Raw genomic sequence first — 27,853 nt, forward strand, 5'->3', positions numbered from 1 at the left:
GCCAGACAAAATAATTTGGCAGAGTTGGTTCTTTTTCCCCAGGCTCGCAATGTGTCACAAATGATTCAACGTAATGAACTTCCACAATACTAGGCTTATGCTGTAATCTTACTATGTAATGCTAGTATACCACCTTTACCATACAATGCTAAAACTTAGAGGGTGGACATGATTCCTGCATATGGCAGACAACACAAACAAGAATGGGCAGTCCCTAGTTTATCCAGAGGCCTCAAAAGAGAAAACAAAATTGAAATTTATTATAAAATGACAAAAGCAAAGATGTAAGCAGAGATTACTGAAGATAAAAGGCAACAGCATCACAAATCAGGAGGCAAACATATGTATCAAAGCCAGGATTCTAACAAACCTATTAATGAGGTTTCAGCACTTTTGAAGGAGTTTGAAGCAACACATGAACATTAGCAAAGTTTGCAATTCCTTCATCTTTCAGCATTAACAAGAATTCTAAACGGACAAGTTTGGGAATGTACAAAGATTTGTGGCAGTATATTATGACTAACAGTTTTTTGCAAAGAAAACCCAAGTTTATTTTGTAGTAGCAATAGTTTCTTTTTTATTTTTAATATACTTTAGGAAACAATATACAAAGCTGAGCCTTCCCACCATTTTCAAATAGTGAGAAACTCCAATTACACAAAGTCAGCGTTTTGTGATGGCTAAGAACAGCAGTCAGCACCAGACTTGAACAGTTAGCTACAACACAAACATCCTTCGAAATGAAATGTCATAATAGCAAGACAGGTAAAACCAGGAGTTAACATATGACAACTGTTGGGGAGGTGTCAATGATCCTTGCTGAATGTCATTAAATATTTTATACACAATTTTCTGTTTACAATTTTTAAAATAAAGCCTCCCTTGAGGACTTATTTTCAGGTAAGTAAAAAAGTATTCAACAAGAATAGCTTCAGTAAACAAATCCCCAAAGAGGCCAAATTGAATGTTTCGACCAAAGGAAATGAAAACCAGTGTTTCTTTGTTTTAAACATGTTTATTACAACAGATACAATTCACATCTGACTAGTTTTTTTTCCTTCTTTCCCTCCCACAACCATGTTGACATGTTCATTGGGCTGTTTCCTTATAATTTGAAAAAGGGATGTACTTTCAGCACACATGCCCAGCAGTACTACCAGTCCATTCTTACAGGGTGCAAATGGAAATACATTTCAATAATTTATACAAACAAGTGGGTTATGCTCAATCACTGCAATTTTAAGCTACTGTACACAGGAATGAAAAGATTATAGAAAAGTGCCATAGCAACAGTGCTTTAGGAAAGGAGGAAATTAGAATTAAAAAAAACCTGATAAAATCAGATCTAGGATTTTAAGGGGGAAATGAACACAGAAAATGAAAAACACTGCTCTGTAAAACAGAAATGGAGAAGCACTGCTCTTGATTCGGTGCAAGTGTGGAAACAGTTGTTTCATGATATTTTGTACATTACCCAAACTGTTTCAAACTGTTGCAGCCTTGAGACACAGATCGCCTGGCGCTTGCATTGAATTTTAGGAAATGCAAGATTTCTGAATGATAAATTAACTAAAAAAGAGAGAGAGCTAATTTTGCAGACAGGTTTACATGTAAAGGCTAGGTATTTAGCCACCTCAGCATTGATTAGTTTTGGATGTCTAAGCTCTGATACACATGGCTTCCCATGGCTTCACTCTACAAAACATATTTACAACGTGAAGAATACATCTACAAGAAATCTACATTTCAAGGGTTTTACAAATCATCCTCATTTCCTTCCCCTGAATGACACCCCTCCTGTCCCCTTTCCCATGTTATCTTTTTTTATTTTTGCCCAACTCAACGGTCCAAAGTCTACTCAAATGCAGCTCAAAAATGTTAAGACTGGGCAATCAGTTTTACAGTTCCTGTACTCAAAACCCATGTGCAATTATTCACAACTTTTTCACACCATGAAGGAATTCTGATTCTTTAGTTTTTCAAGTTCTTTAATTTGTTGTCTCAAAAATAGTATCCTACAAAGGGAAAAGAAAGCAATTAGTACTGGCATGTCAAATCCATTCTTAGATGAGTAATTTACTCCATGAATTAGTACTTTAATAATGACATGCACATTCTTAAAGTTAGTTATTCAATCTACAATAGGTTGAAGGGATAATACTGTGATAAACACAGTTTTGTATGCGTTTTATTTTTAAAAAGGACAAAATTGCTGGGCCTAGAAATAGTTGACCTACCTTAATGGTACACATAATGGACTAAATAATTGTTCAAGATCCAGGAACACACAAGGGCACCTTCAGTAGTTCAATGGCTGTGGAGGGAGGTATTATTCCTGTTTAAGTCAATATCATCCTATATGTTAAGCTATAACAGTTTTTAGCCCCTGACTGTAAGCTAGGGAAAGTTGCTCAGTAGCTCTTAAGTTTATAAAACATTATGAAACAAAAACACTGATGAAAAGGATTTGGGAAATCAAGATGAGAAACCCAGAATTCTTACCTTTGCTCGCGCAAAGTTGCTTGAATTTCACATACTCGAACTAAAGATCTTAAGTTTTTTAATTCAGTACAAATTTCTGACATGTGGACACTTCCCATGTTATGAGCTTCTTCACGTAATCTTGATGCCTAAAAGAGTTAAGAGGAGGAGTTGGAAAGTGTGTTGCAGCTTTTGGAGTAACTTCTGGACATAAACACAAAGTATGGTATTGGTGTCAAAAGAATCTCAAACCCTCAGTTTCTTGCCATTCATTCAAAATGGTAAAATCCCAGTCCTGTTATATGCCAGCAACATGGTGCTTCTCCTACTTAATTCAAATGGGTATTTAAAGTGTGGTGCTGTCTGTCAGCAAGAACCCAGAACTGTCCATTACAGCAAGTAGTCTGAATGTAAGAAGAGCCCAACAGATCAGGCCAAACAGTCTGTTTGTCCAACACTGTTCTCAAAGTGGCCAACCATATACACATGGGAAGCCCATGGCAGAACCCAAGTTCAACAGCATGTTCCCCACCTGCACTTAAGACATTTAAGACATCTTTTTTAAATACCTAGGTATTTAATGAATTTGTCTGTCTAGGCAAAGTAGCTATACAAAATGTTGTGTCTAAAACTGTCTTTTCACAGGGAATGGGTAAAAATTTACTGGCCTCAACAATTGTAATTTTTATTTATCAGATCTTTGCCCAAATACAGTGTGAGGTAAAAATTTGGAGTTAAAATGCCTTGGAGCAATCCAAAACCAATTATTAAAAGTCCATCTGTGCCTACCAAATGGTACACTGGCTGCAATGTTGCATGTGGAAGTTGGGTTTCCTTCCATCAGAGTGCATAAAGCACTTCTCCTGTACTGGTTACAACTGCAAAAGATGGGCGAGAATCGGTACCCTAAAAGTAGAGCCATCAAATGTGGATTAGGCAACATGAAGAACTGCTATCCTACTAAGATTTAACGGAGTACGCTGACTGAAATTGATTCTGGGATTGGAAAGAGATTGACTGAAAAGTCAAGGATCTGGGCAAGCATTTTCCCGAATATGGAAACTAGAAGAATGAAGTGGGAGCTGCCACAAAACACTACAGCATGGAGTACTCCTGTGATCAAGACCCCAGCCAGTGATGGTCTCTTCTAAACCTCCACTACCTTGTGGCTATACTCATCAGTGAGAAAGGCTTCGGCAGTAAACCTGAGGAAAACCCAGTGCCTTGTGGAACATCTTCAGGAGAAGAAAAGGCTAAGGATCAAATCCTACACAAATCAGGAGTGCAGTGCCTAAGATGGTTTTATGGTGTATTGGACGCCTCCTTCTGTCAACTCCTGCAGCCAAGCCGGGGCCATATGTATTGCTCTGCTTTCCTTTGGACCACATCAGAGAGGCTGAGGAGAGAGTGGGTGTTGTCGTCTGGGCAGCCCAGGACCTCCAAACATACTGCCCAGGCTTGGGAGGCAGCAGTTATGAGTTACCAGTCTTTGCAGCCACAGCAGGTACTGTGATTCTCCAATGGTTTGACTTCACTCCTAGAGGCGCATTCCATTGTCTCTCAAGACAGACTGATACCAACAATGCTCTCTTTCAGCATACGCCATTCCGTATTCCACCACACCGACAAAAAACATTCATTAGCATTCTTACCCCCCTGAGCATATTCAGTCCTCACTGGATTGTTTTTAGAACGCTTCCCTATCCCCTTTCATGGTGTTTTCATCATGTTTTCATACCAACTTTTGCACAAAGCATCTAGATCAGAGATGTCAAACCTGTGGCCCTTCCAGTTGTTGTTGGATTATTAACCTCATTATCCCTGACTATTGGCCATGTTATCTGATGCTGATGGGAGTTGGGAGTCCAAACAGCATCTGGGGTTCCCTATCCCTTATCTAGGTAAGAGATTCATGTTGTATGGCTTTTTGTGAAGTTCATGTGCTCTGGTAAAATATGTTGTCTGACCAGAACAAATTATAAACTAACAGTACTACATTATATATACACTGTAATGAAGTTTCAGTCCTCTCTGCTACAGGATGTTTCTGTTACACTGACTATAGAGTTCATGTTAAAACTGTAATATTTAAAACACTGCATCTGTGCTGCAATGCCTCATCTTACAACATTATCAAGAATTACTATGAAGTCTGAAAGGTCAAAACAGAAAGGCCCAGTTAGCTAAAATTTAAAAACCACAACTAAAAAGAAATTTTATTCTTTTATACTTTACAGTTAACTGGTTATTTTTTCATTCAACTTTATAAAACTGACATGGAGAAAAAGGTTATTGGTTTTGAGAATTACAGAAAACAGCCTTTAACTTTTAATTTGTACAGCATTGGATTGAAAAGTAAATATTTTTCTGAAAGCCTTTCTAAACCTCAACAATGATTTCTAACACCACTGTAATCTTCTCAGCTTCTTTTCTGCTTCAACAGGCATGCAAGTTTGTCTGAAAACAAATGACTGAATCTGAATAGCTAAGGCAGCCTCAACTCTTATTAAGTCATGAAACAAAGGGGGCCATGTCCATGTAACTCTCAACTTAAACTTCCTTCACAAGGTTGCTGGATAATAGAGGAATATATTTTAAACCTGCAAATACACTCACTCATCCTCTGCTCTACTTGCTGTGAACAGGAAGGCTCCTTGCTTCAAACAACAAAAACAGTGACTAGTCCTATTCTCTGCTCTCCATCTGCCCTCCCAAAAAGGGAGAATGGAACCATAAACCTGGAAATAACAGTGCAGTGCTATGTAGCCTGGTACATAGAACTCTCCCCTCCCACATTTTTGCCTTAAAGGGCAAGTAATCTTTTAAAGCAGGAGTGAAAGTGTCACTGAATTTCCAGGTCAGACAGTCCCCGGTCACCAAGGTCAATTGTTCCAGACAACCATGAACCAAGTAACTGACAAATTATAAAAGCTTATCTAATGTAACACTGCCCTAAATCACTGGATTAAAATGAGGAAAATCTAAATAAAACAATATGTTTCTTGGCTAACAGTTTTAAGGTACTTCAATCTTTCAGTATATAAAAAAATCACTATACCTATTCTACAACCTGTTTTCCCCACCAAACTGTTGGGATATCCCAACACAAACTACCTACAACAGTATTACACCCATGCATAAGAACAATTCCAGTGCTTCCAACCTCCATGGAAATTGAAATGCAAGCTGTGAAATATTCACTAGCATTAAATTATTTGCTTTAAAGATCATTGGTGTTCACAAGAATTTGAACAGAGGAAATTTAAAACACATTCAAAAGGACACTAAATTGTTGTAATCCAAAGGGTTGCAAGCAAAAAAGTATTTCATCTCCACCTCCACCTTACTGCAGCCCCCTTATGTACTGTCAAAATCTGCTTCCAAAAGTCTAAGGCAGATTTTGGAGGTGTGCAGGGGATAGGAGAGGAAAGTGAAATCCTATCATGCAAGCGGAAATCTACTCAAACAACACTTGATTCTGCCCAACACTACAAAATGTACACTCACCTGCTTTTCTGCATGATCTGCAGGCCACCCTTGGACATGCTTTATAAGGTTTTCATTGAAATGTGCCGCTAACGTGGGTGTTAATGAACACGTAGGTCGTGCGGATGCATTCTGTGGTGCTGTCGTATTAGAAGCACTTGTATTGGAGGTATGATTTGGACCAGGAGATGGACTTCTCTGACTACTAAAAGAAAAAGAATGAATGAATGTTTGTTGAGTTAGCTTGTCAGGGATGCTTAATCTGCACCCTGCACAGTAGATTCGGCATAGATTGGATTGTTATGTCCAAGGTCCCTTCCAACTCTACGAAGACTATATAGAATAGTTCCAATCTCTTCCATGGGAAAATGCCCACCTGAAAGTTGCATAGCCAGTAATCATGAGATTAAAGGTAAAGGGTAAAGGGACCCTGACCATTAGGTCCAGTTGCGGCCGACTCTGGGGTTGCGGTGCTCATCTCACTTTATTGGCCGAGGGAGCCGGCGTACAGCTTCCAGGTCATGTGGCCAGCATGACTAAGCCACTTCTGGCGAACCACAGCAGCACACGGAAACACCGTTTACCTTCCCGCCGGAGCGGTACCTATTTATCTACTTGCACTTTGAGGTGCTTTCGAACTGCTAGGTTGGCAGGAGCAGGGACTGAGCAACGGGAGCTCACCCCGTCACGGGGATTTGAACCGCCGACTTCTGATCGGCAAGTCCTAGGCTCTGTGGTTTAACCCACAGTGCCACCCGCGTCCCCTAAATAATGAGATTGTCATTTTGCAAATTGTCTGTGAGAAGACAATAACTAAGTCATTAGTGAGGAGTGTTTTCTTCATGGCTCCAATGGATTTCAAACTAATTCTGTCTCAATTGACATGGGTATTGGGGGGGGGGACCAAACTCTCCTGAAGTTTATTTAAAAAGGAAGTTTATTTAATGTCTTCTATGTGCCTCCCTGATGTCATTAGTCCCAACAGCAGGTAACCCCATTCTTTTCCAAGAACACACCAGTAAATTTCTTCCTATAAAAAGCAGGTGCCACGGGTTTTATAAATCACTTCCACAGGCCCACATATTAAGTGTATGTGCCTGGCACCTTTTGTCCTTTACAACCAGTTTCACAATCCCACATCACACTGCCTGTCAATTCCACAAAAGGCATCCTAACAGTTCTGTAAACCAGGACATTATACTAGCATACTGATAGTGGCACCACTTGCATTAGTTCTGATTGCAGAACCCACACCTCATAAACACAGGAATTTTCTTCATATTGGCTAGGGTGGCAAATAGGAACAGCAAACATGGAAAGTTATATTAAGCAACAATTCTTTTAATAGAATTGTTCTCTTCCACTAGTCTACCAGACTCTTATTTCAGGGATTTGCCCAAATTCTCACTCACCCCAAATTGGGAAATGCCTGAAGTGAAATGAAAGGACACCATGCCTAGTATCTATGCTTCTCCAGTGCTCAGTGGTTGAACATTTTTGTACTGAAGACACTTGACTAGTCACCTCTGCAAGTAACAATTACTCCAGGCAACTGGGTTTTGCTCTGATTCAGAACAGAGCTGTACATGTGGCCGGTGGCCTGGGGATCACATGCCACACTAAGTCAATTATGGCTTAGCACACACATGTATTCTACACCAACCAGAAGCCAATCCAACAGTAGGCACAGAGCAGAAAATAATCCAGAGAAGCCACTTGCATAAGGTTAGGAGTTGACATTATGCATCAATAGTGAGCCTTAATTCAGACCAAAGCACAATATTGGGTATACTAGGACAATTTAATGAATAGCATATTCATCAAGTATACATAATTATTTCTGTCAGTTGCAGTCAGTATATTTGTGCACGAGTGTACTTTTCTTCGCATTAAGCACTTCCTGACCCTATGATGGCTGTTGAAACCTTGCCCTGCACACATCAAAACTGTTTTGCTCCTAGTATTTCTTTGGCAACCCTATCCCAGGGGGTGGGAAAAAACACCACCTAGAAACCAAACAACTTTGAAGAAAAGCACTTCCAGAATTTGACTGCCTTAATCTTAACCAACAAATTCAATAATAATTTTATCCCTATTTTTATTTTTTAAACATGATCTTTATGTCATGTAAACACTTACTTTTAGTGTCCAAGCTCTAATTTTTTAAAAAAGCATCTTTTTTCAAGATATGATGCATTCTACTGGACAAAATGTAGCTCAAACCTGAAGATCAAAGCTACGTAAAGAACAATTCAGAACTACCATTATTAAAAATCTGAGCTGATTCGTGTCAATGAAATCATGCACTTAAAAGGAGGGCTCAACAATGACAGATTTCCTTTAATTCAAAATTTTAGTGTGCCTTCATAAGCTTATCTGCTACTATCACACAACCAAGAGAGCCACAACTATTTAAACAGCACCAAGCAAATTTCTGAAATGCAACTGTATTCAAATTGTTTACTTCAAATGGTAACATACAGGTTTTAAAATAATACTAGGAATTCAATATGGAAATTCTGTCCCCGTACCACCTTCTAATAATGGGACTAAGAATTTATCTTTACATTCACCAACAGCAGAGATGTGTTTAAGCCACATTTCTATCTTTTAACATGAATAGCTTATGCTGGCTTCAAAGGCAATACACAAAAAGCCCCCAAGATTTCCATTCATGTCTCAAAACTGAATACACACACTTGTGATGAAGAAGCAGCTTGTGCAGTCCTTCCTGCTTTTCCTGCATCACTTAAGGCAACAGAATTCCAGGATGTACAGGTGTTAGCTCACTAAAAACAAACATAAAACTGAAATCTAGACACTACAGTTAATAGGCCACTAACTCCAATAACTGACCATGTGTAAATAATCTATCCTGCAATTGCACTGAGACTGTAATGTTCTCCCCAACTTTGATTGCAAGAATACTGTACAGTGGTACCTCAGGTTAAGTACTTAATTTGATCCGGAGGTCCGTTCTTAACCCAAAACTGTTCTTAACCTGAAGCACCACTTTAGCTGATGGGGCCTCCAGCTGCTGCCGTGCCGGCGGAATACAATTTCTGTTCTCATCCTGAAGCAAAGTTCTTAACCCGAGGTACTATTTCTGGGTTAGCAGCATCTGTAACCTGAAGCATATGTAACCTGAAGTGTATGTAACCCAAGGTACCACTGTACAAGCAGTATTTGCAGATGAGAGCATGCAGCTCCAAAAAGCAACACTTGGTAGAATAGGTTATGGTGAAGTCAAAAGCCAATACCAATGTAATATATACCTTGAACGCTGAAGACTTCGAGGAGAAGCAGGTTCATGACCTTGTTGTTTGTCAGCAATCACTTGCTGCTGAGATGCTGACTGTGAAACTGGTCCTTGCTTAACACCTGAAGTAGTAACCTGAAAGTTTAAAATTTGACCACATTTCAGTATTACTTCAAATAACCTTAAACTGAAGAGCTATCAATCAGGATTAGAAGTGGGATACCTCCTGCAATTTATTTCAGGCACAGTACACAGAAATCGAAGGAAGGATGTCTTCTAATTTAATTTAACTCAAATTGCATGAACAAAGATACTCAAAACTGTACATACACAACCCCAATACAAAGAAGGTATCAGAAGACTGAGGCTAATCCTAAGGTTTGCAGAAGTACCCCTACAAAAATAAAAACTTTATTACAATATATAAGGGACCAAGAGACAGTTCAGTACAGACTAAGCATGTTCAGTGTTGACAGAATGCTGACCAACTGTTGGGAGGATAAATCTGAAAACTGGAATGGAATAGAGCTGCTTTAAAGGGACAGAGGAAGAGACAGATATATAAAAAGCACAGCGAGTACTTTGCTATTGTTACTGGTAACTTCCTAGTTGAATTACAGCAGGGACCGCCAATAGACACCTTTGCAAACCCCAGAAACTGTTGTGGGCACCACACACACCATAACTGAGCACACACCTCAACCTGTCTATTGGCTAGAGCAGAATGCTTCTTTTAGGTCTAATTTCAGTGGGAGGAGGGAGCCGTATAGGCACCACGTTAGTGCATTATACAAGACTCCAACTTTCAAAACAGCCCATGATCTTCAATTATCCTGTGAACAAGGCTGGCAACATCAATCCTGCCATGTGGGAATCCCTTGCAGACTACTTCAATGCCTGGAGACAGTCAGACCATGGTGCATCTGAAGCACCACAACCACACATCTGCCCTAGCTGCAACAAAACATGTCTCTCTACAGTCACAGCAGATGCTATAACTCTCCAAAATTTGACTTTACCCCCAAAGGTGCACTTCTCCATTGTTTCCCAAGATAGATGGATGCCAACAAGGACAGCTAGATTAAATGGGACTGGCTGATATAATAACATTTATGCTAGTACTTTGTCAAACTGCTCAGAGAATTGTGGGTGGTATGGAAAGGACAGAAGTGAAAGCTGTCTATTAAAATTATTGTAGAGAACTAATAATGTGTGCCTAAACCTCCTCCCACAAAGCCCGATAAGGACTGCGCTCAGTAAGCACAGAATAGAGACTAATATTTTTTTGGAAAAGAAATCCTGCTAACAACATTTAAAGTAGGCCACTATTATTATGCCCAGGTTGAAGGTAGAAGAAGATGAGAGTGGTTTGCTTGAGGCTGCCTACCAATATAATGAAGGCAAGATCTGTACTGGGAATTCCTGGCTCTCTCTTAGCCACTTTGTTACAAAGTCCAACCAGTGACAGTTACAGACTAAAATAATAATAATTAAAGCAACTGGTTTATTCCACCAGAAACTAGAGCATCCACTTAAAGTCATCTAATGAAAACTGTTGAAGTACTAAACACTGAGATTCTTATCATCTGGGTTTCTTGTTTAATACAAGAAAAAGCCGAAAATATTTTTAAAAAATATTTAAAGCATTACAATGTTGGAGTCTTGTGTCTGCTTTAACAAGAGAAGCAGAGCTTTACTCCTGCTGTAACTCATTAAAATCTTACCTTTGGCTGTGAGGATACAGGGGGTGTATTTATCAAAGGTTTCAGAGGAACTGTGTTAGTCTGAGGCGTGCTTATCCTTGGAGATACGTATGACCTTGGTGATGAGGCATCCGATGTTAAAGACATTGGGGATTGATTAGATGGCTGAGCTGTAAATAAGACCATGACAATTTTTTAAAATCTTACTCAATGTAAGTATTTTTTTTTTTAAGTATTCTTAGGAAATAAAGCTTGGAAGACTTAAGCAATGGAAGGGGGAAGAGGAGCTGTGACCAAATGAGAAAGCCAAGAGACATAAAACAGTTGCTCCATGAAGGACTGAAAATTACAAACTCAGCAACTTTTTATGCTGTAACAGGAGTCATATCCAGATGATGCTGTTCTATTGTTTGCTGAAACTAGGTGCTGAAGGGTTTAAAAGCTTTGGACTATCTTTTGCTACTTCAGCACCTAAATCTGTATGGAATTTTCACTGCTGAAATGGTTTTACTTAAAGTTAACTATTTAAAGCCTCACACACCAATTTATATAATCAAGTGTAAATCCTGTACTTACATACACAGATGCTTCAGCCTCAGACTGACCAAACTATTAAACAAGCAATTTAAGTACATACTGTCCTTGTTCTTTTTCACTCCTGTGCCACACTAAGCTAAGTCATGTAACAAACCTTAGCTATAGTTTGTGGTTAGCAAGGAGAGCACTTGACCACAAGCACTGGTTTGGATGCCACACTAAGCCTAATCTTGACTTAGCTTAGCATGGGAATAAAAAGGGTTGGGGAGGAGCAAAACAACTGAACTCCTCTTTAGGAGACCACATATTCATGTGGTCCCAGCGAGCCATAGTCTGGCTTATCACATGGCATGCATAGTTAAATATGAAGAGTCTGAAAATATACTGTATATCATGTGGAAGTACACAAAAAAGCTTACTTTAAAGTAGTAGTCAAGTTGCATATGAATAATAATTGATGGGCATAAGAATTCCCACTTCACACACTGAGCCAGTTTTAGACTGGGGGGGGGGGCGAAGGGATCTTTTAAATGGCAAACAAAATATTTATATACCTGCAAATGCAAAGTGTATTTTCCAATATATATTATTAATTATTCAATTTGTTAGTTGCAGGCTCTAGGTCATGCACTACTTAATTTTTGACATCTACCACTGACCACAGAGCTCTCTTTAAGAAGTTCTAATTTCAGCTCTCAATTTTTTTCAATGAGGGCATTTTGTCCCTAGATAGACCCAGAAGACCAAACAACAAAAACTAAAGAAAGTTAATTTTAGTCAGGATCATTTTCTGCTTATGATTATTATCTTTTAATAGAACTAATCAAACTCCCAATGCTTCCACTAAGTTCAAAGTAATATAGCGCATAGCAGGAGTTTTCTAGATAACCTATTTTAGGTATTCATAGTAAGTACTGCATAGTAAGAACTTGAACTAGATCACTACAGTATTAGCTTTTTTATAGTTGGAATAGATTGGGTTTCCCCTTCCGGAATCTGAATAAGCAATAAAACTTGTTAAGAGAAATAACAACATCTTCACACATGCAGCTCAGTCCAACAGAATGTATGCAGTGTCAATTTTGTTGGCTTTAGTAAATGCTGATTATTTATAATGTTATTATGCTTGACTGGTCCAGAAACATTTGGACTGAATTCACCAAACAACTGAATCTCATCCTCCATAAATGTGTTCAGAATAACAGAACAACAAATTGTTGCTGCAGTGGAAGCTACCAGCTTTTCTGAACACCCTTTAGGAATCTGACTTTAAAGGTTATATCTATATAAGTTAGTTATGCCCATTATTTTAATAGGTCTACTCTGACTAGGACTAACACTTGATACACTTTTCCTAACTGAACCCCTCTACAATAAAATGAACCGAAGTCTCATAGCGTACAAGGAAATTTTACACGGAGACAGAAAGAAGCTTCCAAAATACCTTGTGTGGAAAGCTGTGCTGCTTGAGAAATCAGGGAAGTTATATTAAAAGCAGATGGTCCAGCAGTGAGAATTTTATGAAGTATAGATTGTAGAGAAGCTTGTGTCACAGCAGCTGTAAGAACTAACACACAAATTAAGATTACCACTTTCATTCCCTGAAAAGAAGCAACAGTGTATCTATAGTACTTATTTTTGAAAGAAAATATTATTCCCTAAAACTAAGTTTCTGATCCAGCTTCTCATAAGAACCTAAGAGCACCCCTGCTGCAGCAGACCAAAGGTACTTCTAGTAAGAATCCTGTTCTCTCTGTGGCCAACAAGATGTTTAAAGCGCCAAAGCAGCACATGAGAGCAGCAGTACTCTCCAAATTTCTGTTCTCTATCAACTGATATTCAGATGTATACTGCCACAAACAGTAGAGGCAGAACATAGACATTGTGACTAACAGTCACTGATAGTTAAATGACAAAGTAATGGAGGATAGGACGATGTATTATGCGAAGTGGCACTGTTGTTTTTTTGGTCCTGAATCTTCCAACATTCCATTTCATTGAATGTTAAGGGAGAAAAACTTCTCTCTATCCATTTTCTCCAGTCTACACATTTTTATTCTCCTCTATCATGACTTCCTATCCTTTCCATTTCCCCACAACTAAAAAGTCCTGAACATCTCCTATTTTCCAGGTCTATCTTTTGAGTTGCAGTGACCAGAATTGCACACATTATACCTGTAAGTGCAGCAGCAATAGTAGGAATCTGCTGGGATCTGCAGTAGTGCAATCCTGTGTGTGTTCTACTAAGATGTATGCTACACTGGGTTCAATGGTTAAGTTCAGCACTGCAGTTTAAAATGCACTGTACTAAAATCAAATTTAAGATGTTAATCAACTTTTACTGGCTGAAATGCAAGTACCGTATTTTTCGCCCTGTAGGACGCACCGTCCCATAAGGCGCACGTAGTTTTTTAGGGGGGAAATAAAGGGGGGGGAGCTTCCCCCGACCCCAGCCCCCAGAACAGGCAACTCTCCACAAGCGGTGGGAGCCCAGCGCCGGGCTCCCGCGCCTTGCGAAGAGCTGCGCAAAGCCTGGAGAGTGAGAGGGGCTGGTGCGCACCGACCCCTCTCGCTCTCCAGGCTTCAGTGAAAGCCTGCATTCGCCCCATAGGATGCACACACATTTCCTCTTCATTTTTGGAGGGGGAAAAGTGCGCCCTAAAGGGCGAAAAATACAGTAGTTCCATTTGTTGCCCTCACTTTCCCCTAAGCTCAATGCAAATAGTACATTGAAAATAATTTCCAATTCATTAAGTAATACAGCCAGTCTTGGCTTCATGCAAGATAAAAGGCAGAAAAGCATGGAGGTTCCCAACCCCATTTGTCATATTACACGAATACAGTGGCAGGCATTTATTGCAGGGAATCACCAGCTTGATTCTCCCCTACAAATGCCACTAACTCATATTTTACCAAGTCAGTCTCTACGTCCCTAATTCATCCCTGTAAATCTTTCCTTCCTGCCCATCACCTTAGTAAATGTTCGCTTGGACACATATTTGCAAAGGTAACATTTGTTCTGAAAGCAAGTGCACAATTTAAAGTGCACTTTAAATCTACCTTATGTAGAAGTGTAACTTCTAGATACGTAGTCACTTTGTTCAATACAGTATTAGGACAAACTATTAAAAATCTGTCTTACCTTCATTTATTTTGGATATATCTACACTTGAATTGTTAAGCTGCAATGTGGCTTGAAGAGCAGGTAGTAACTGTCGAAGGAGATTTGGGTCCTGAAGTAATGGAGGAATTGGGGATTGTGAGACAGGTGAAACAGGAACTGTTGAAGCCGATGAAGTTGGTGCAGAAGCTGGATTCAGCCCAGAAGCAGATGATGTGGAAGGAGTTGTGCACGAGTGGGATAGAGACTTGTCCATTGACATAGATTCTGAAGAAACAGAGATATTTATGTTTCTTCCCATCATAACCCACTCATATTCTTTCACATACTTTAAATCCAATAATAAATCATACAAAATTCTGTGGCTGGTTTAAAATTTCTCCCATTATAAAGGGTTTTTTTTTAAAAAAAAAAAAAAAGCATTATAGCATTATAGAACATTTGAATTTCCAAAGTGGTTAACAAGATAAAAACAATGCTACAAAGTAAAAGCAAAGGGTGAGATTTGTGGCAGCCCACTCATGCAACAGCCATTCTACTGGAAGCAGTTCCCTTCTCAGCACATAGCAAATTCAATGGGTGTGTTGTGCTTGTGAAAGATATTGTGCACCCCCTAGGGCATCTGCTAAACTTTGTGCACTGTCAGAAAAAAATATCTATCAAACTCTCAAACATCCCGTGCTAATGTTAGATCTCACTCAAACTATTAATGTTTAACAAAAAAATCTAATAATGCATGTAGACCATGTAACTGATACAGTTCCTGAATTTAAACCCAAAGCCTGTTTCTAATGTCTTTATATCACTCCTGAAAGGGCAAAGCACCACCAATGTTACCTGTAGAAGTGAAACTTACTGGTTTTGGTGGCACCTGCAAAACTTTAATGTATGGGTTTGTACAGTATTGTACGTATACATAATTTGGATGGTATCAGCAAGGAACAGGACACACAGTTGTCAAACAGGTTCAAAATGAGAGTTTATTTGGTCAGGTATCCTGATGTTGGAGAATATCAGAGACTTCAGAATACACAAATGAAATTATGTACGTACAGGTCGAGGGGAGGGCCTGGACAAAAATTTCTCGTTCTCCCCCATTATTGGACACCTGCTGCTGGATCAGACCTTGTGCTTACACAAGAGCACCAATCATATACATCCCACAGTATTCTAAAGTTTCAATGCCAGGTGTCAAGATCTCTTAACACAGTGGCTTCAGAGAGGCTGTGTAGGAATACTAATCACACAAATATGTCAAACAAGCCAGTTATACCACTTATGCTTTCCTGAAAAGGCTTGAAGCAATTTGATGTTTAAGCATACTTTTAAGATATAAGAAAATGAGTAAATCACTGAAAATGTCATGTCAAAGAAAATAAAAATAGCAGCACATGTCAGTGGGTGACAACCAAATATATGAGCTGGAGCTCTAGGTTTTGTACAAGAATTAAAACTCATGGTTAATGTAAACGTCAACTCCTCTGCACAGGGCAAACAGGCTACAGCTCTAAAGGTTGTGTATTCTAGTTATCTGACCTAACAACATGGAGAAGCCAAAAACGTTTTTACCTGACAAACTTTTTCTCTCAGTTTTCTGTGAAGGGATGGAAGAGGTGGGTGTAGGCAGTTTTGATAAGGAAGATGCTCCATTTGCATCAAATGATTTCTTTGGCTGGTGGTCAGACTGTAGAGAAAATGGACTAGGTGGAACAGAACTTGGGGTAGTAGATGGGTGAACCACTGTTTTGATGGGATGCTGTACTGGGGTCGAACTACTGTGAGTCTCTGTTCTTGGCAGTCTGTAGTCTCTGTCGTTGTGTCTGCTTGTCTGAGACAAAATATTCTGTGGGAGCATATTAGCGGCATCACTGGAATGCTTCTCTTCCACTTTTGTTTATCATTCACAATGTTGCAATGAGAAACGGAAAAGACCAAATTAGAGCTCCAATACTGACCAAGTAAATATATCTGCATTTACTGAACTTTAATCCTATTCTAGCTCCAATTGTGAAGAATGAACATTATTTCATAAAATACTCAATGCTGTGATGTACTTATCAAATTTAACTTTTCTAATATTCATATTATATCTACAAATGCCACACTACAAAGGTTTGAGTGTTTCAGTACCAAATTCCATTATTTTTGTTGTTGTTGTTAAATTTATTATCAGTAGGTCCGGGGGGGGGGGGGTTTCACAAAATATAAAATTAAAAACAGTTAAAACAGATTCCAATCACAGGAATAGAGTGGGCCCCAAAAACACACTTATTAGGTGTCAAAGGCACCGCCAAAACAGAAACAGCCAGCGACAAGAAACAAAGACCAGTAGTAAAGAATTAAACAGAAGTAAAACTCTGAGCATAGAATAGCAAAAGATATTTAGCAAGGAGACAAGGGTTGTTGTTTTTACCTCAGTGGAGGACAAATAAAAGGACAGAAACCAAACAGTAAAAAAATGGAGACACCAAACAGTAACAAAGACAGGAAAAAGTATCCTACAACTAAAGAAGAGGAAGATTACTAAGTAACAAAAAATAACAAAGAAAGGAGTTAAAGAGGACTCAGCTGACTAACAGCTAACAAAATAGTGAGAGCTCTGTCCTAGGCAGGAGGAAAAAACTGAAAAGCAGTCTACCTCACACAATTATGTGCTCCTGCCTGAGTCTTTTGCAAGAGGAACAGCCCAATCTGAACACTTCATAATAAATTTAAAAAGTTAAAACAGATTCCAGTTACAGGAAACGCACATCTCAGGTGTCAAAAGGCTAGGGTAATGAGATGTATCTTCAACATTTGCAAAAAGCTACATAGTGAAGAAACCAAATGCAACTGTGGGGAGGAAAGTGGGGTTGCCACAAAGACTGCCCTCTCCCAGCCCTAGCCCCCAACTTCTGAGGGAGGTGCAACTACCATTTCTGGGGACAAGCTGCTAAAATATTCTTGAGAAGCAATGACATTACTGCCTTCAAGGGTTATAGGTAGCTAAACACACTTGCATCTAGTATTCCAGCATGAAATAATAAAAACTAATGACACATCTCTAAATTAATTACTCCAAGTTTGAAAACTCAGAAGCATTTGTATTCAAACCTACACAACATTGAAGTTGTAAAGGGACATAGGAGAATATTTTTAATATAAAAACGAAAGGTTTCATCTTCAGTATGCTTTAATACTGACATTACAATTATGCTTGAAATTCATGAGAAAGGTGGAATGTGCAATATTTATAACAGTTCCTAAACTGACCCATTTTTGAAATTAATAAATACACAAAGCAACCTTGATTCTCAACCCTAACAGAGAACTTTAGACATGCTGGTGAACTTGTCATTGAAGAAAAGGGGGAAAGCACCAGTTTATGGTGCTTTGTGCAAGGGCTGTGGTTACAATTCATGTTCATAAAATAAATCACAGGAACCATTTCAGTGCCTATGCAAGAGTCAGGCACAAGTACATCAAGAAAACACATATAAAGTCAAGCATATCTGTAAAATTTGTTTTGATGTGAAATTACTGACAAAGCATAGAAAATGGATAGGCAGATTTTTTTACTGTATTAAAACATACATACTTCCACTAGCAAACCCACTAGCAGCAGTTGCCTGCATCACCTCTCTCCTGTAATCTCTGTCTTTTGGGAAACTGTTGACAGATATTTTGCTTGCTTCTTTTTGTCTCTGCTCTCTGGAGAGGAAAAAGCAAAGAGTTAAATCATATCAAGTGTACAACACTGCATTTCACCTATTATATTAGTACTTACCTTTCAAGCCATTCTTTTGGTTTTTCCCACTGGGAAACTTCTGTTCGGCAGTTATAGTAGTACTTTTTGCCAGAAGAACTAATGTGCTCAGACCAGTCATCTGCAGAATCATAGGACTTGGGGGAGGGAGGGCAAAAGTGATGGAATCAGCTTAATATATTATACCAAAAAAACCACACCCCTCTTTCCAGTTTGTCCTTTAACATATACTTTAATTTAGTAACAGGAACCCTTGTGTTCATAGAGATTAAGGTCAGTGCAGACAATGCCAACTAGGATTCCAGCACTGGATCATGTTTTTGTGCACACCTTCCCACCTACCTTGGTTTAAGTCATAATTACTTCTAGCTCAATCTGAGGACGATCCAAATTCCGTTTCCAAACTGGGTTGAATCAATGTTGTGAAAAGGAATCTGGGATTGTCCAAATTTCTTTAAATTGGAATTGAACATTCAATCAGACAAACCAAGGGACAGAATGCACAATCCCACAGTCTACTCCCTAAACACACACCAATGTTACATCTGCAATGGGTATAAATATTTCCAACAGTACACCTACATCTTCCTTCATGGCTCTTAGAAATGTTCTATTTGCCAGAGTTTTTAAAACTACTGCCATACCAGACTTGAAGAAACAATGGGTTCAAAACAATATGCAAGAGAATAGCTTTCTGAAATGTGTATTTATCACTTAAATTACATGCTATGAACTCAAATACTGAATGTGGAACACAGTCTGACCAGTCTTGCTCTAATAATTTGCATTAATTGAAAATTAGCCAGAGAAAGCACTGTCTGTGGGTTAAATAAAGTAAAACAAAGTTGCATAATTCACCATAGATACTTACTGCATCTGATGTTTTACTTGGATTATTGCTAGGATTAGAAGAGTGTGAATTTGAGCTATGAAGAGCACTATGGTTATGAGAATTTTCTTGTGGAGAATAACTGGTCCCTAAAAAATAAAATTAAAGGTTTATATTAATTTTCAGATACAAATAAAAATGCTTACTATATCATGTAGCAGATGACAGACCAATATAAAATTATAATCCTGATATGTATTGATTTGAAGTGTTTCCTTTTCCCTTAAAAATGATGCATGGCTGTTAGCTCAGCTAAATAGGATTAGCCTGTAAAGTTGCTATGTAACCAATGAAAAGAAAGGATTTTACCTAAATATAACTCAAACTTCTACAAGACACAAAGAGAAACTTACTCTTCAACCTATATCTATATTAAGGCATTTAAAATCCATTTAACTCTGTTTTTCATACATAATAATATCTGAGACTACCTATTTACAGAGATTTCAAAGTAGGGCATTTTCACATGATCCAGAGTGCTGAGGTATATACATCATTATCCAAAAAACCGCAATTACTATAAAAGTAGGAAATGTGTATTTTTCTCACTCAAAATGGGAGCACCTAATTCAAAAGTAATCCTAGTACCACATTGAGAGCCAAATTACAACAATCCATGAAATACTACTAGGCAACTTATTTGTACAAAAATCCTTCCAAATGAGAAAATACTATGTGTACTTCAAAATGGCCAGGCCATTTCTATTCTGAAAACTAAAAGTTAGCATAAATGTAGGTCAACACATTCACCACTAGAACAATCTAAAAGCGGAGCATTAAAAAATCTGGGAGTCAAATGTAGACTATTAAGTATATCTTAAAGACCACCACTGCAATATAAGTTCAAAGACACACTCACAAATGCTGGGCTGTGAGAATTAGGGTGGATAAAAATGGTGTGTGTTGCTTTTTAAGTGTATATACTAAGGGTGATATTCAGTTGTGTATCTGCCAACGTTGCAGACTTCTGCTTGCACAACACAATTTTCCTTTTCTCTCTTCCCTCTGCAGCCAACCCTAGACACTATGCCTTGTTCAAACCTCTGGAACAGGTGAATGGGGGACTGCAGGCAGACAGAAGAGGAAGGGGTAGTCAGATTGCAAATGCCAACTCACATGGTGTTGGATTTCAGCCAACATTTCTTTTAAATAAGATAATATGAAATATCTAGATATAAACACCACAGTTAATCTCTAAGCCAAATCAAGACCCTCTATCAGATACATTTGAGCCAAAGGACTTTTATGTAAAAGAACCAATTTGATCATTTCTCACATATGAATACTTAGGATTGTATTCAATTTAGTGCTAAGTAGTTTCATCAGCACAAAGCTGTCTGCTTGCACAGAAGAACTATCCCCCTTCTCGTACACCCCTTTAAATCTGTTCTAGATTTTCCCCAACCCCCCAGAGAAGATTCAGGGAAATGGTGGGGTGGTGGGGTGTGCATAGAGGGGGGAGATGGGTGAAGTCTCATTGTGCTAGTGGCAATTCTTATGCTGCTGGAGAAATTGGTAGAATACTGCCCTTACACTGTACCAGCTCAACATAACCACCATCGCCTTGTGAATATAAACTGCTCTAGTCTGCCAGTAATTATCGGTCACTGGTATTTCATTTTTGGTTGCTACTTTGCAACCAAAGGGTTGCAAAGCCAAAGCAAAGTGAAATATAAAGGAGCATAACTAGAAAGAAAATAAAAATAATCTGATAATCAATTGTCATGGCTGCCAGTCATAGGAGAGGCTTGTACAGCAATATTTTGAACGATAGAGGGGTTGTTGTTTTTTAAAAAAAACAGTCTGTAAGCTGTATAACATGAAATAAATAGATGAAAGGCCTGGTTGTAAGAAAATACCATATCTTCTCATGTATAAGATGCCCCCATGTATAAGACAACCCTTATTTTTTTGAACCCAAAATTAAGAAATCAGTATTTTAACTTCAAACAGAGCAACTTCACTTTTTTAATTAAATATTCAAAGCACCAATATATTTACTGCACCCAAACTTGTTGAGCTTTTTTTGGGAGATTGACGGTCTTATCTTATACACAGGTAAAAACAGTAACTATTGTTAGTTGTAAAATAAAACACCATTAAGTTTTAAGAAATATATGCCATATCAGTGGGAACTCCAACTTTTTCTCTTACTGATTTAAATCATTATTTAATTTACATCAATTCACCCTGGTAGAATTCAAGCACTTATCTACAGATTTGAATCAAGACTTGGATTTGGGAAACCTCTGCTCATATTAGCAAAATGCAAGTTTCATTTGCTAGCATATAAAGAATATATGAATAAATTTATAAATAAATATATAATAGGAATGTGAAGCTCTAGGGGTGGGGAAGAGGAAAAACAGGGCAATTCCACCCTGTAATTTAATTCTAGGTTTCTCAAAGCAGTTTATATTGACCTCCTGGGGTAAATGGGACGATGCAGGATGTGAATAAAGACCATGGGGTCGTAAAGGGCAATAAGAACCTAACAACCTGCTGGATCAGGAAAATGATCCATGTAGTCCAGCATCCTGTTCTCACAGTGGCTAAGCAGATGCTTGTGGGAAGCATGCAAGCAGGACCTGAGTCTAACAGCACTCTTATGGGTGTATCATACCCTACATGGTACAGAGCAAAAAAATAAAAACTATTAAGCTCAGAAATACAGTGGTGCCCCGCAAGACGAACACCTCGCAAGACGGAAAACCCGCTAGACGAAAGGGTTTTCCGTTTTGGAGGCGCTTCGCAAAACAAATTTCCCTATGGGCTTGCTTCGCAAGACGAAAATGTCTTGTGAGTTCCTGTGGGGGTTTCCCCCCCCCCCTTTTCTAAGCCGCTAAGCCGCTTATCAGCTGATCCGCTAAGCCGATAAGCCGATAAAAGCCGATAAGCTGCTAATAGCGCTAATCCGCTAAGCCGTCAATGGGCTTGCTTCGCAAGACGAAAAAACCGCTAGACGAAGAGACTCGCGGAACGGATTAATTTCGTCTTGCGAGGCACCACTGTAAAGGGCATGTACAGAATGGCATGGTTTCATCATTATTTTCACTTGTTCTATTTCTCTTTCTTACATTTGATATTCCTAGTAATAGTGATGGATAACTAATAAAAGTTGAATATATACTGTTATTCCTTTAGTTTATTTCCTTTACACTCCTAGTAATTGAAGTGTGGGTTGATGGCAACTTTAAAAGTTCGACAAGGAGACAATGAACTCAGAAGTTCAGAAACCCTGATTTAAATCAATATAAGAAAGGCTCCACTAGACAAAACAGGAGAAAAAGAGGCAACAGTCCAGAAGCTCTTCAACAGCTCCTGTCTTTCTACAGGAAGCTTGCCTATTAACAGGTTCACTCCACCAGTCTCTACTTTTGCTAAAATACAACATATGGATTTAAGAAGCTCACAATACTAAGATGAAGTAATCAAGGCATGAAGACCCAGAAAACAGGCTGGACACTGTGAATTCCAGATTTCATTTACCAAGCACATTCCTTAATATTGAGGAAAATATTAAGAGAATACCAAGTCGCTATCTGATAAGGTACAATAGAAAACACTCTGTGCTCTCCGCAAGCAACAAACATAATCCCCGCCCCCCTTGGTGTACACACCTGATACAGTCAAGCCCATTCCCTAACAGGAGTGGGTTTTCTCATTCCTTCTTAGGATTTCAGCATAATATATAATTAAAAGGTGTATTACACATACAATACAGAGAATTAAGCCCTATACCAAACTATGATTTCACGGTTTTAAAATTGAATTTAAAAGTGTTCGAACTCACCCTGGAACCTGATGATAAAGGGCAGGTAATAAATAGAATTATTATTGTTATTAGTATTCCAGGAGTTCCTTTAGCCAGGGAACTGAAACTCTGGTAAAAAGAGAGGTGATTATGCCACTGAAATGGGTAAGACAGAAGCCTCATGAAAGTTGGGATAAAAACAAGCTCATCTTTAATTTTCACTTAGCAAGGTAACTGCAAGGCGGTTCTTTAGGGAAACCCTTCAAACTCCTCAATAATTCACAATGTAAATTTATTCATTCACCTATTTTGGACTGCAGCTATTCAGAAGAGTAAACTGGGACTCTGTACTGCTACACTTAAAAAATGCTTCCAAATATAAATATCACAGAGGCATTAAAAGAAACCTTGCATCCTCATGAAAACTCATGAGGCAATTCAAATTTGACGGGCACTCTCTAGAGGAACCAACGGGTTCTTTTGCTGTTGCGTTTGGAAACATCCCAGTGGCTTTTGAGGCCCTGGAGGATAGCCAGTCATTGCTCTAATACAGATCCTAAAACTCGAGTGCCTTAAAAAAAAAAAAGCAATAAACTCTCCAGCTAGAAGACTATACAATCTTTCTACCCAAAGTGCTCTTAACCCTGTCTGTTCTGATAGGGAAAGCATCTAACACACAGTTATCCTCTAGTGCAGAGGTTTTCAACCTTTTTGAGTGCACGGCTCCTTTGACCAACTATATTCTTTCTGTGGCACCCCTATGGGACTCAGGTGCCCAGTTATGTCACCCCTTGCCTGCAGAGCTAGCAGCCTCTCACCCTTTTTAGAACACCCTCCCTTGTGGAGTATTCCTTCAGCCTCTGCTCCTCTTCCCTCTCATTGGGAGTCCTCCGGGCAGCTGCTATTACCGTCCCTGGTCTCTGAGCTGCCCTGCCCCTGCCCCAAACAAAGACGTCTCCTCACATTGCCCCACAGGGGCCTGGGACTTGTCTGTCCGCTTGCTTGCTTACTCCTGACAACCAGCACCCCTGGCCAGCCCCCGAGGCACCATTTGCCTGGGGAGCTTGTAGCCAGGGCTGCTGCAACAAACAGCTGTGCAAGCCTTTGGAAGGCAGATGCGTGGAGACTTCCGGGTTAGCGCGATCGGCTAATGGCGGATTCCCTCCGAGCTCCGGAGGGAATCGGCTCTGCTGCAGACGGGTCTCATCGCGACGGCGACGCGGGGACCCTTAGAAACCGCAGGCGCGGAAGCCTGCGGACTTGGTGACTCGGTGGGCACCTCAAGCGCCCCCCCGACCCACGAAGAGCCTTTTTAAAGGCTACGGAGAGGGTACGGAGAGTGGCGTGGTGCTGTGAGTAGACCACTACTGCAGTGGAGCGAAGCCGCGAGCCATGGCCAGAGAGCGCTGACTTTTTTCCCTGAAATTTGGACTTGAAATAACCCGTGAGTAGAATGGAATTTGGACTTTAAAATTTTTACCTTTAAATTCGGTACGACCGGGGGATGTGCTAAAGGGAAGTCCGCACCCCCTCTATTTACAAAAGATTTAAAGCAAGGATCGGAGAACTAAGGTGGAGGGATCTTTTTTTTTGGCACGAGTTAAAAGACATTAATTCCACGAATTTGACAGAAGAAGATTTGTGCTGGAGAGTAAGAGTTGAACTTTAGAAGCTTTTGTCTAACCTCCCCCCCCCCCGACCCGGGAGTGCCCCTGTGTGTGAGCTGGAGGAAAAGGAACAAGTAGTTTGACAGCTGTCAAAGGAGCTGTCAAACGGGCAGTTAAAGTTAAAAAATTTTATTGTTTAACATCTCTCTGGACTAAATTTGCTATATTTGAATTAAAGTGCTTGGGAACAAAGTAGTTACAAATAACAAAGCAACAGATTGTTGGGAAAGGACTATTAAGTAACTAGAACCCCCCTAGGGGAAACTTTGAAACATTACAATGGCTACAGATGGAAAATTACAGGCAGAGATAGAAAGAATGTTTCTTCTCGTGGGAATACTGCAAGAGCAAAGCATGGCTATGAACAAACAACTTATAACCTTGAACTCTAAAACAAGCAACCCTGCTGAATGCATAAAGGATCTGACTGAAACAAAATCTGCAGCTGAACCAGAGGAGACTTTTTTGGAACTGGAGGAGAGGGAAGAAGGAGTTAAGAAACTACAGGAGAGTACCAATCTGAAGCCTACACTGCTAGAACATAAAGAAGAAGACCTTGGGATTACCAATCTGCGAAAGATGCGAAAGTGGAAAGAGGAAGCCCATGGAACACTTGGAATACTGGAACTTAAAAGAAACAAGAAATATGATTGGGGCTTCCTCTTGAGTATGGGAGATCAGTTGGCTTGTTGCAGCAGCTGTTACCAAGTATTTTGGATGGAAGAAAACTTGATGAGACTGTGCCAGAGCTCCTTCGAGAACTGAGGACCAACAAAGAGGGCTACCAACAAAACCGGCAGAGAGAGACTGAGAGAGATTTGAAGGCCTCTGATGTGAGGAATCCAGGCTAAGAATTGTTTTGTGGACATTTATTTGGGAAGGGACAGAAACCGGGGTAGGGAGGGAGGGGAGAACAGAATTTTAAAACTTTTATGACTTTTGTGTTTGGCTATTATGACCTACATTCAATATAAAAAGGGGGAAATTCGTGGAAGGGAATTTGGGTCGACCTTAGAAAAGGACTTAATATTTATAAGAAAATTGGACAAGTAAAATTTGGCCAAGTAATAAGAATTAATTTTAAAAATAACAATAATATGTTAAAGAAGAGAGATAAGAACCTGCTGAGCTAATTATTGGATTTGGGATGTATGAAGTGGGGGGTGGGGGGAAGTCAGGGAGTGGGGTTAAGAAAGTAAGGTTATGAAATTATACTTGTTTTGTTTTTGTTTTCATCTGTGTGTGTTTTTAAAATGTGAAAACCCAATAAAAATTACTTTTTTTAAAAAAAAGGAAGGCAGAGACGTGAGAGCGCATGGGGGGGCGAAGGGACAGGCTAGTGTTGGCCGTGGCACCCCTGACCATCATTCAAGGCACCCCAGGGTGCCACGGCACACTGGTTGAAAACCACTGCTCTAGTGTGACAAAGTTTGAGGGAACCCGTTATAATCTCTCAAGACAACAGGAATACACCAGATAGCACCAATCTCACAGTGTCTATGCTACAGAACTCAGTTGCCTCACTCTTTGATCTAGACCATGGGTAGGCAAACTAAGGCCTGGGGGCCAGATCCGGCCCAATCGCCTTCTAAATCTGGCCAGCGGATGGTCCGGGAACCAGCATGTTTTACATGAGTAGAATGTGTCCTTTTATTTAAAATGCCATCTCTGTGTTATTTGTGAGGCATAGGAATATGTTCATGATTTTTTTTTCAAAATATAGTGCAGCCCCCTAGGTCTGAGGGACAGTGGACTGTCCCCCTGCTGAAAAAGTCTGCTGACTCCTTATCTAGACCCCTGAAATTTGCAAAGTGAAAAAGTTGGGGGTCTTATGCATCACACTAGATTGATTGATTGATGCAATGTCACCGAAACCCTGATTAACACCCATTTCATCCAGCTAATGGATTCTGGGTAAAAGGATTAACAATAGCCATCAAGGCAGGAACAACGGCTGGTCTAGAACAGAAATCTCATTTGCATATACACTGGACACATCTTCTGTAAAGGTGCAGACATAACTAGTTTCTGGAACAGAAATAACTCCTCTTTTAGGCTTTATTTCAGGAAGCCAAACACCTCTATGACATAGATGCAGCAGTCTTCACACCAGAGACTGAGAACCAGGACTGTCATAGCCTTATAAAATGAGAATATGCAATGTTTTACCTGAAAACTGTCTCTTTCTTTCTTTATTTGAAACCATCAACTTCCAGTATTTCTAATGCTGTACTGAGCTGCAAAGCCCCCTGATTGTCTAGAAGCAAACTGCTCAGTATTGGACATACTGGAAAACATTATGCATTTGCAAGACTAGGACAAAATAGCAATGCCTAAGAAGCAATAGAATTCCAGGAAAAGCATTTTAAAGCAGCAAACCATAGTTTAAGATCCATTATGAAGTAGAAGCTCTACTGCTACTCAAAATATAAGCCCGGTATGCATAAAATGCTAAACCATAGTTCAGCATCATATGCATGAACCTCCACAAACCAAGGGGAAACAATCAGGTCCATGCACTTCTCTGCTCCTTCTGCAGGGCTGGGAAGTCTTCTGCAGAGCTTAGTTTCACTTTCAAAGAATCTTGGCTTTAGATCAAGTATGAGCTAAGCACCACAGTTTACATCAAATAATATGTCCTCTATCCGAGAATTTCAGGGCAGGATACACCAAACTTGTAATAAAGCCAACAATGAACTGGGAGTTGATAAAATAAATAATCTTAACATACAATTAACAATCAATACAAATTAATCAGTGAGATTAACAATTACTAAAGCTTAAGCAAATAACCAAGTTTAACCTGGTGAAAACAAGACTAATGCCAGTCAAATATAAGTGAAACAGACGTTCTACAAGCAGGGTGCCACAAGAGAAGGCTCTCTCCCACATCACACTATGTGCAACACACAAAGATGGGATGCTAACAAGGGTCAGAAGCTCTCCACCAATGCTTCCAGGGTGCTTCTTCAGGTATAAGGGCCCCAAGTCATTTATGGTTTTGTAGCTCATTGCCAGAACACTGGTAATCACTGTTAGCTGAAAGCCACAATCCTCAATTCATATGTAACACAAAACCAAATTTCTTTGCAAGTGAATCAAAACTTAACAGAAGACCTACCTTCCAGCCATATGAAAGGACGAAAAGAGCAAGCCAGCCCAAGCTATGATTTAATACCACATACACAAGATGTGATTATTTTTATTAGCT

General features: G+C 39.4%; 1 protein-coding gene across 4 annotated transcripts in view; it reads right to left on the reverse strand.

Moving 5' to 3' along the window:
* Positions 1-995: 995 nt before the first annotated feature.
* WAC (WW domain containing adaptor with coiled-coil) overlaps positions 996-27,853 on the reverse strand; it is a 47,220-nt gene continuing 20,362 nt past the window's right edge. For 3 of the 4 annotated variants that reach the window (XM_079946763.1, XM_079946766.1, XM_079946765.1), the window contains exons 4-14: positions 19,204-19,310; positions 18,354-18,469; positions 18,165-18,277; positions 16,157-16,474; positions 14,609-14,854; positions 12,911-13,033; positions 10,951-11,099; positions 9,243-9,361; positions 5,989-6,172; positions 2,503-2,630; positions 996-2,015 (exon numbers count right to left, since the gene is read on the reverse strand). In XM_079946763.1, the coding sequence (XP_079802889.1) occupies positions 1,946-2,015; positions 2,503-2,630; positions 5,989-6,172; positions 9,243-9,361; positions 10,951-11,099; positions 12,911-13,033; positions 14,609-14,854; positions 16,157-16,474; positions 18,165-18,277; positions 18,354-18,469; positions 19,204-19,310 (1,673 nt within the window). In that variant the 3' untranslated portion in view covers positions 996-1,945. The remainder of the gene's footprint in view (positions 2,016-2,502; positions 2,631-5,988; positions 6,173-9,242; positions 9,362-10,950; positions 11,100-12,910; positions 13,034-14,608; positions 14,855-16,156; positions 16,475-18,164; positions 18,278-18,353; positions 18,470-19,203; positions 19,311-27,853) is intronic. The other variant, XM_079946764.1, reaches the window with a different exon arrangement.

This window comes from Podarcis cretensis (genome assembly GCF_951804945.1).
Source record: "Podarcis cretensis genome assembly, chromosome: 12".
Taxonomy (NCBI): Eukaryota; Metazoa; Chordata; class Lepidosauria; order Squamata; family Lacertidae; genus Podarcis; species Podarcis cretensis.